Here is a 10,941-nt window from a genome sequence, read left to right as displayed (position 1 = left end):
GCTGTGTCCTCTTTCAGCAGGATAATGCGTCCTGCCACAAAACAAAAATGGTTCAGGAATGGTTTGAGGAGCACAACAATGAGTTTGAGGTGTTGACTTGGCCTCCAAATTACAATCGATCATCTGTGGGATGTGCTGAACAAACAAGTCCGATCCATGGATGCCCCACCTCGCAACTTACAGGATATAAAATGTATCTGCTGCTAACAGATCATAGATCTGTAAAAAAACAAACAAACAAACAAACAAAACAACGCACCTAGTAGTGAGTAGTGAACACGAAGTGGAGCCGCGATATCAAGGTCCTGCCCACACTCAAAACAACTAATTCTTTTGGTGTGAAATTAACTGGTTTGGGAACGTAGAAATTAAAGTTAAAGCTCCAATCTCCACACGAAGATCCAAAAAAAAAAAAAAAAAAAGTCTGTTGGCGCCGCAGTGACTACTTTATTCAGAGAAGCTGTCAATCTCAGCTGTCAATCATGACATCACACCCAGTTTTTATAGCAACAAATAACTAATTAAAACTTATTTAAAGAATGAACACTTTAACTAACATCAGCGTGATAAAAACTGGTTAAATAACAAAAACTCTTTTTGTAAAAAAAACTCTTGTCTTTGGTAAAAAAAAATATGTAATATTTGATTGTTTAGTTTGTCTCACGTCCTATTTCATTTCATGGAGAGGGCGGGGTTTATGACCTGTAATGCTTCCAGCCACCTGGGGGTGATTGAGATGCTACACTTTTCACTTTTCAAGCTTGATATACAGTATATCTATACAGTATACAACATTAAATATGCACTAAGAATGATACAGTTCTTATTTCACACATTGTATTGTTTGAGATTAACCTGTTTGAGTTGCAGGTGCAGACACTTAAATGTAAAGGAACACAATAAACTGAAGAGCTAGGTGTGTGGTTTAATTAACTTACCCAAATGCACACATATGATTAATCAGATATATGTACACAACACATATAGCATAATGCTAGAACTAACATCATCATCATAATGATGCAAATGCATACAAAAGTTGTTTGTACTCAAGTAACTTAGAAGTAATTTTCTTATCAGTGTTCAATTATCAATAAACAATTGTTCTGCTTAATATTGTTGCAGATACCATGATACATTTTTTTGCATTCTCTGATGAAATTAATAAAAAGTAAAATAAAAAAATAAAACATAAAAAAATTCAATTTCATTTAATATGGCCTTGTAGAATGAAAGTAGTTTATTTTAAAAAAAGAAAAGAAAAAAAAGAAAGAAAGACAAACTACAATCTGGTAATGTACGTGCTAGTCAGAATGTGCAAATCAAAATGTGTGAACACACCCTCTCCCTTACAACACACTAAACCACAGGCAATAATACTAAAGCATACTTGTTAATCATTACATACATGATAGCACCAAAGTCAAGTACAGCATCCTTAAATGACCTCTATATGAAAGAGACATTCTAAGTGTCCCTTCTTATGTCTGACAAAGAAAAAAAGAAGTAATTAAATGAAGACCAAAAGAAAACTAAGGATCTAAGAACATGCGCTTTCGAGACAATTTTCCCATTGTAAAATGATAGCATATATCTGCCCTAAGACCTTCTTTATTATCGCACTGATGGTATGAAGCACTTTAACTAGCTTGCTAAGACGACCACTTGTTCAAAAAGGGCATTAATGGGTATGTGTTCCTACACCCCTCCACCTTCAACCCATTACATTCCCATCTGCAAAATGACAACGCTAATGATTAAAACAGGGGGCGCAGAGGAGGGAACATCACCCCCTGATCCTCTCCACTCCTCCCAAAGCACAAATAACGACACACACCATCCATTTACCTAAACCAGCGAGTGGCTCTGCTGAGAGTCCATTAGCAGCAAATGATGATGGTAATATATTCCTGCACCACACACAAAATGAGCTTTATTATCCCAATGCAGCATTGCACAAATGAATCTTAGGTGATGCTGATATATCACAGGTGACACCGATGCAAAATTTAACCCCCTTCCATTTCAAAAAGAGGCCATATCCTTGGCCTTTTTTTCATTAAAGGTCTAATGCAGTAAAATGTAACAGCGGACTTGGTTATTTCATGATTGCATTGTGTGTGTTGAATAAAATCAGGCTTTTGCTTCATTAATTGTGCAATAAAATGTGTCTTTTAATGTTGTGCACTTGTTTAGGTCTTGTGACTCAATATATTTAACATGTAAAATAAACACCTAATTTAAAAAAAAAAAAAACATTTTAGCTTGGTCTCAAATAACAAAAAGGCTCAGCTAAACTAAGCTAGATTGTTGCGATTGCTTACAGCTAATTAGATCAAATTGCATAAAACACCTCAATGAACAGAGTTTTTTTTTTTTTTTCTTTAATACATATTACACAAATGTAGGTTAGGATTAAAGGCCCCTACTGAAGAAGAAGAAAAATATGAAGAAGAAGAAGAAGAAGAAGAAGAAGAAGAAGAAGAAGAAGAAGAAGAAGAAGAAGAAGAAGAAGAAGAAGAAGAGGAAGAAGAAGACGAAGAAGAAGAAGAAGAAGAAGAAGTTTTGCTAGTCTTAGCTGGTCAAGTGGGTCTAATTGAATGATTTTAGAGGAGTTTGGGGCACTTGTCAGCTGGTCAGTTTAGACCACCTTTCTGACCAGTTGAAAAGTAACTTAGCTAGCCCAGAAGACCAGCTAGACAAGTTTAAACCAAATAAGACCAGATCTTAGACAATCTTAGCTATTTTAGGCATAGCTGGTTCACTTTGATAACCATGTTGCGAAACACATTTGGCTGACCACAGACTACCTTTGGCTGGTATGATATGGATTTTCCAACAGCTTTGCAGCTAACTCAGTAGAATTAGCATTAGTATTGCTAACATCCTCTGTAAATGCCCTACTTTTTTGGTTTAATTTGGAATCTTTTACCACTTTAATGTAAGTATAGAAGAAAATTGATTTGAAATCATAGACTGACACAGACTGAAATCGAACCACACAAGCTTAGCGGTTAGCGAGGTGTGCTAAGCACTAGATGACAGCTCTAAAAAAGCCTTCTGCTCCATACCTCATATTTTCTTCAAACCCAACCTCTGTCCATGTCAAACCCGGTCTCTCTTTCACACTTTCAGAGGCTGGAGAATTGAAATGATGGGAAGGGGATTCAAAAATGATAGATTTTGGAGGAAATTGGTGAAGGAAATGTTGTTTGATAAATATCTCATTCTGTTTGGGACTGTGGGTAAAGGCCTGCAAAACCTTGTAAAAAGGATCAAGGAGCAGTCTCTTGTAGAGAAGTGATAAGGCTCTTTCATGTCCGAGGACCTGAGCTGAAATGCTTCCTGTAACATGCTTTCATCCTTTGATTATCAATGACATTAAAGCAACTGAATTTTAACCTGAACCACAACTGGAAAAAAAAAAATACACTATATTTTCACAGCCTACGAATAGCATCATAACAAATTATATTGGAAAATGATCAGAATGTCCTTATATTGTATAATGATACAGCATCCATAAACTCTAAAGAGGTACAAACTATGATTCACACACGTTCTGATTTTGCGGAGTTAGATGCGTTCTTGGGTCAGCATATACTGTTGATCCTGGAACAACATTACTGTTCAAAAAATTTGACCTAACCCTACCCCTAAACCTAACTCTACTCATAACTTATCCCTAAATTCAGAGGGAAATGTAGAAGTTGTAGAAGCACTTAACCCTGGATGTAAGCCACAAATGACAAACTGTAAACTTGTTCCTGGATCAACATCCCCATCAACCATCAGATTTGAGGGACATGTTGTACTTGGTGAAATCAGGTTCTGCGTGATTCACAATGTCATACCATTCTGACATAAACAGTTGGATGACACATGGACTTTAAGATCTGCTTACTCTATTAATAGACAAATTAGTTAATAATAACCCTATTGAAAGTCAATCTAGACTGGAATTTTGATATGAAGTCCATGCTACACTTTTTAATGGCTATTAGTATAATCCTATAAGGACATAATGTTATAAGATTAATATTAACCATTTATGAGCTAGGTTAGATAGCTTAATCCCAGTCTTTTACACACCTTTAAAGTTTGCTGAAACTTTGTTTTCTGCTCAATTATAGACATATTTGGGCATGTTTCGGAAGCCATTGTAAAACCAGTTTTATCTGGTCAGTTGGGTAAGGGTTTTTAGGCACTTGTCAACTGGTCAGGCTGGGAGATTAGTTGACCAACCCGCTAAATATTAACTTGTGCAGACTGAGAGACCAAATGAAACCAATAATGACCAGCTTAACCTGCATTTTCAGCAGGACTTTTTTTTTTTTATCTCTGTTTTGCAAGTTGTGATAGATTCCTTCTCTATTCAAACTGTTATACACATTTCTTAAAGGAATCCCTTGTGGATAATGATATTGTTTAAAATTCATGGGCCTTTTTACAACTTGATTACTCTGAAAGGGCTATGGGCTGGTACACATTACCCTGTCAGAATTGTATTTCCTTTTTCCAGATGAGTAAGGGGCCAGTCAAGACTATTTTATTTCCACATTGATAAAATGATAAAACTCATAATAGTTTCCAGCTCTGGGACTGCAGGAAAGGTAACTAACGCCACACTCTGACAATAAAGGCTTATTTGTTGCAAACGCAACATCTCCGTTTATTTTATTTGATTATTCTAGATACTCTATTAAGGATACTCCAGCTTGCCGTGTCATTTTTCAAAATTTGCGTTTAAAACAAGTTTCTGCAATTTAGGCACCTTAAAAGTATGTCTAACCTCTATTGTTCATTTAGCTGTACAGGCATCTACAAGAACGGAACTCATGCAAGTAGTGCAGTTCAAATCTTTTGAAAAAAATAAAAATAAAAAATCATCCTTACAAGCACTAAACTGGTTTAAATTGACTTAATAGAATGACATACAGTATAATTATCCTATATTGATGCTTGACCTTTGTGTAAAATCTTATTTCAGCCCTTTTACAGAAAGATGCTGATAATGACTGATAATGAATGGACTTGATGTTCAGTAAAGATTTACTTGCAATATTGTGTATTTCCTTTTTCTTAAGTAATGTCATAACAGTATGTTTATTATTTTTGCAGACATTTGTAAAAGCTAAGTCAACACTTTAACCTAAACTGCTTTCAGGCATATGTTCAAAAAAAAAAAAAAAAAAAATACACAATACAGAAATGAACTAAAACATTTATTTGAATAAATGGTCATAAAGATAGATAAGAACAAATATCTTCTTGTTGATATCCTCCATCTGCTTGTCTTCCACCTCTGGCCGGAAAAATAATAATAATAATAATAAAAAAAGTGATGAAAGATATTTAATGAGATATCTAAATGAGTCATCACTCATCATTTAATACATAATGCTATTTTGGTTAGACGATCAAGTGTCCTACATTGAAGTGAACACATGCCAAGGAAAAGATGGGTATATGGAAGCATGCCACATCAGACCACAATATACACTGCATATCCAAATTCATCTTGTGAATAATTTTTAATCCATCTGGTGAATATAAAAAGAATAAGTCTGCCCCTTTTGTACTGAGGGCTTGTTTACCGTCAAAAGTCCGGCATTATGCACTGAATCTTTTGTCATTATTATTGAGATTTTTGGTTGCACAACAAACTGCGCTTGTGATTTCATGGACTTTTGGAAAACAAGACATTGTCTTTTCCCCCCAACTTGGGTAATAGTGATTGCAAAATCCAATATCGGTCGACCTCTACTTGATAACACATCATTACCTAAAAAAGCTAGTTGAACAGGCTGCTTAATTCTGTCGCCTCTCTGGCCATCTCCTCTTCCGATCTCCATTTGGAAGGGACATCCTCACTTTCCCGGTCATGTTTCTGGAGCTGAAATAAAAAAAAACTGATCATTAGCACTTTCCTATGAGAACCCCAAATGTCAATGGCCCATAGTTATTAAAGTACTTGCCAGGCAGCACTGGATTCGTATTCCTCAAACATTCAAGTTAACATTTCTGCTGAACCTCTGACCTCAGGTATTTAACATTCTGCAATGCAACCCTAACTGTTTAACATATTAAAATCACAACTGAAATAACTTTAGCCTTGTTTTTTATTATATAAAATTCAATTCACATTTATTTGTGTAGTCAAAGCAGCTTTACAGAAAAAAAAAGCATGTTTTTTTTTTAACAAAGAATCACTGTAACATTATTACAGTCATTACTGAGCTCGACTCAGAGATGAGAGAGGGTTTATTAAAGTAATAAGATAATACAAATAACTCAAAAGCTGCATATATAAATAAATAAAACAGAGTGCACCAATATAACAGCTATAGAAAGACACAACCTGACAAACAGCATGGGAAACACAAGGGTTATATGACAAGCTAACAAGACACACCTGTGAATACGATCAAGGGGAACCAATGAAAGGACTACAAAGGGACTACAAAACTAGACACAGGAAACATGAAACTAACATAAAGGTCCAAACAAACAGGAAAAATGTAACAATTACCACCATGTCAAGCATTTTAACTGTGTTAAAAAAGTTTATATTTTAAAATATGTTGTATGAACTTATTAGCTAACAAAGCATCTATATCAAATGCTTTGTATTAAAAATAAATAAATAAATATAGAATATGCAATAGTTATAATGGAAATGAGAAGTGTTTTGCATCATGTTCTGAGCTAACTTTATTGCCTGTATGCATCATTGACTGGTGGTTTAATTTTTTAAGTTAAATGAATGCTAGCTAAATTATTATTTTAGCAAGTCTAGTGTTTATAATTTATTTCTTTTACAAAATGTGAGAAATGTCATTAACACACAACACAAAAAGAAAAGTCTAAAAAAGAAGTACATCAAAATACTTCTGAAGATTGATCTGAGCCATGAATAGATCTAGAACAGTTTGAAAAGATGCATTTTCCAAGATTTCATGTAATAAAAAGTGCCTCCAATTGAAGAATCGCCAGGCTCTGAAAGCATACTTGATTTTAAAATGGTTTTCCAGTGAAGAAAGTACAAATGGCTCGAACGACTACAGATCATACCATTTCAGAGCATAAACCAAACAAACCGAACAAATTTTCAATGTAATCCACAACTGCTGACCTAAACTCAACTCATAAAAAAAAAAAAAAAAACCTCTCAAGCCCACAACACTCAAGTGATGTGAAGAGGTAACTGGCCTTTTAGCTTTGAACTCTTCATAAGAGCTTTGGAGTGCTTTCTATCAGTTTTTTCTTTTAATATTGCACAAATTGGAAGGTACTGTAGAAGAATAGCAACAGGCTTCAAATGTTGGCATGTATTCTGACTAAATAATTACATACTATGTGAGGGATAATGTACAGTCAGCTGGTCAGTAAGGCAAAATAAATGATAGAAATAAATAAAGTACCGTGATGTATTCCAGAGAGGCGTATAATTAAAAAAATAAGGTAAGACACTACAGGTGAAGAGCAAAATGTTTAACTACTGTAACAGAAATTACCAGACTTCAGTTAATCACAGTGCTTTTTTTTTTTTTAAAAAAAAAAGCTTTTCTTATTTAGCATTTTTGTCTTGTTTCTTAGACAAAATCCACATGCTTTTATTAGATAAGTAAAATGACATATGATTTGTCATGCATATTTGTTCTTGTTTTCTGAAAAAAAAAAAAAAAAAAAAAATCAAAATGAATTGAGTAACAAGCAAAATTTTCTGCCAATGGGGTATAAGAAAAATAATCTTGTTTCTGTTTGAAATCTCTTTTTGAAATCTCTTTTTTATTTATTTATCTTTTTGATTTATTTATTTATTTATTTTAGTTTATTTAGTTATTTTTCTTACCCCATTGGCAGATAATTTTGCTTGTTTTAAGCAAAACCTTTTTTTTTTTTTTCTTTCAGAAAAAAAAATGTCTTATATCATTTTACTTATCTAGTAAAAGCATCTGGATCTAAGAATTTTAAAATATTTGGACTGGAAACAAGACAGACATGCAAGAAACATGACTATTTCGTTCTCTTGATTTATAAATCATGTGCATGATTAGTAAATCGAGGGAACGTATTAATAAATTGTGCGCATGATTTAGGCTACTAATTTTAGTATTTATTTTTAATTTTTACTATTTTTTTTCCTGCATGTCATGTCCGGGGCTCTGTAGTAAGAAAAGCTTTTTTTTTTTTTTTTTTTTTTTTGCAGTGATCTCATCTCCTTAGTTGCTAGTTCCTCCTTATTTGTTACCTATGTTACTGATTAATCCCAGTTTAGTTCTCTGTGCATAAGTACTCCCTCTTCCTTTCTATTGACTGATGGTTATTGTCAATATTAAAGGTGCCCACGAACGTTTTTTTACAAGATGTAATATAAGTCTAAGGTGCCTGCTGAATGTGTCTGTGAAGTTTCAGCTCAAAATACCCCATAGATTTTTTTAATTAATTTTTTTAACTGCCTATTTTGGGGCACCATTAACTATGCACTGATTTCACTCGACGCCGCCCCTTTAAGACGCGAGCTTCCTGTCACACGAGTTGTCAACTATATTACAGCGCATTTACAAAGTTCACACAGCTAATATAACCCTCAAATGGATCTTTGGATACTGTTTTCAACTACAAATGAAAACCTTTTATGCATTTAGGCCATTCTTTTACATGACAGCATTGTTTTGGAGGCCTGAAAACGCAATTATCATTACCGTCATAAACCGTTATCATCTCTGTGTAAACTACAAAAACACGAATTTGTGAAAATGGTGACGTCATGCGCATTCGTATTACGTGTTCAGTCTATAGGTGCGTAGTGTTTCTTTACAAAGTGACATCGCTAACTACTGGCCTGGCAGCAGAATACAGTGTTTTGAGTTGTTTTCGCGGATCTGTGTGAACGGGGATTGTTCTGACAATGCTGAAAAACTTAAAGGGAGAAACTTTGTCATGTAAACGTACCCTTAGATTGAATTTAGATTGAGTCATTAATGTTGTATTGACGACCGGATCTTGCTATTAAAATGAAATTTACCAATAATCTATCCAGTGATAAAACATTTGAATGCCCGAGACATTTCAAATTGTACATTGAAGACATCTGCATTAGATTCCATTTGATATAAATGCTGCATTGAGAAGAAAAAAAAAAAAAAAGTACAATCCTCACAGTTTCATGATACAAAACATCATTGTAATACAGTTTATGGTTAAGCTGTCATAGGCCTTGTTTGAAAAGACATACAAAACTGTGTTGGAGCTGAGTGTGTCAGAGTTAGTTATCATCTGGAAGCTCTCTGCTTGTCTGCATTTGTTCTCCATCTTAAAGACAAACACGGTGCGAGCTAAGAAGCTGTTTTTTTCATTCCATCAGACAGCATCACAGCGCCCCACGGTTCCCCTTGAGGTTATCTCAATCCGTCCATAAGATGAACTTTGGGGCGGAGAAGTGTTTTGGATGGGGTGGAATGTAGTTTCCTATTTGTTTTCAGAGCTTGTAAAACTAAATGGAAAACCGTTCCTCGGATGTGAGTGATTTAGAGCGACACTTCAAGAGTAGATGCTCGTCAGTATCACATTTTTGCCGAGAGCAGAGAACAGAGGGGAGGGAATTTCCTGGAAAAGAGCACAGCTGCTGTGAGCAGGAAATTCAGAGTAGATCATGTAACACATGTAAGGATTTGTTTAGAAGTACATTTGTTTCACAAATGGCATTACTGGCTTATAGTATAACTTCACTTATGCATTAGGGGTGTAACAGTACACAAACATGACTGTTAGATATGTACCTCGGGCTTGATGTCACGGTTCGGTACGGGTTGGGTACAGCAGGAAGGAGAAAACTAAACATAAAATTGCTCTTTTTTATTAAACAGCGGTTTATTGAACAAAATGTGTCTCTCTCTCTTTAAATGAATTCATTTATAATTAACATTTCCTTAAGGATATATATATATTATATATATATATATATATATCCTTAAGGAAATGTTAATTATAAATGAATTCATTTAAAGAGAGAAAAATCAAACTCAGACAGATATATATATATCAAACACAAGAGAGAGATCTGGACTCAGAGGGTTTATTTCAACACAGGTTAGATACAGAATCAAACTCAGACAGATATTTTCATGTACTTCATGAAATATTGCTTGAGCAATCAGAATTAACATGAAACGTTATCACTTTTTTAAACAGTGTAGGGAATACTACAGAGTCCAAAACCAAGGTGTATATAAAAAAAATATATAAATAAATGACTTCACTTGTAATAATACAGAAGGTTAAGAACTTAACTTCAGCATCCTTTAGCAAGCCAATTTAGTAAACACAGGTAAATATCCAAAAACCAACAGTCCTTTCACAAGGAAACAGGAAAGTAATCTTCACAAGAACTGAAATGTCAGTAACAGGTAAGTAAATCCACATGGATACTATCAAGGAACCACATACGAGGCCAGACAGAGAATGACTGAAACTCCTGTGCTTTTATATTGAGTATGAGTGCATTGGTGAGGGAGAGCCTGGTATACTCCTGACAAAACTATTCAATTCAGTTTATTTTTTTAGTTTAATTTTTAATTAGTTTAGCTATTTATTTTTAGATATAATAAAAATATCTAAAAATATAGGTAAATTGCACTATTGGGAAGGCGTAGGACATACCGCGTAAGCTTTTTGAAGAATACAGAAAGCGGAAGCACGTGCAAGGTGCACGGTCAACTGTTCATATAAAGCATATGCAGTTGTATTTTTTTCGAAAATGACTGATCGTTTTGCTAGAAAAGATCCTTATTCCTCGTCTGGTATTGTTTAAAGCTCTTTAAAGCTGCACTGAAACTGTCATTTTGACCTTCAACTGGAGGCCATTGAAGTCCACTATAAGGAGAATAATCTTGGAATGTTTTCAGCAAAAACCTTCATTTCTTTTCGACTGAAGAT

The 10,941-nt window shown here is 34.3% G+C and overlaps 1 protein-coding gene across 5 annotated transcripts in view; it reads right to left on the bottom strand.

Moving 5' to 3' along the window:
• Positions 1-5,188: 5,188 nt before the first annotated feature.
• The window catches only part of fhit (fragile histidine triad diadenosine triphosphatase), a 469,579-nt gene continuing 463,826 nt past the window's right edge, over positions 5,189-10,941 (bottom strand). For 2 of the 5 annotated variants that reach the window (XM_067387473.1, XM_067387476.1), the window contains 2 exons: positions 5,786-5,896; positions 5,189-5,305 (listed from right to left, as the gene is read on the bottom strand). In XM_067387473.1, the coding sequence (XP_067243574.1) occupies positions 5,795-5,896 (102 nt within the window). In that variant the 3' untranslated portion in view covers positions 5,189-5,305; positions 5,786-5,794. Of the gene's footprint in view, positions 5,897-10,941 lie in introns of all 5 variants that reach the window. The other 3 variants (XM_067387472.1, XM_067387474.1, XM_067387475.1) reach the window with 2 other exon arrangements.

Source organism: Chanodichthys erythropterus, chromosome 6 (assembly GCF_024489055.1).
Source record: "Chanodichthys erythropterus isolate Z2021 chromosome 6, ASM2448905v1, whole genome shotgun sequence".
NCBI classification, from domain to species: Eukaryota; Metazoa; Chordata; class Actinopteri; order Cypriniformes; family Xenocyprididae; genus Chanodichthys; species Chanodichthys erythropterus.
This window is presented reverse-complemented; position numbering and strand designations above follow the sequence as displayed.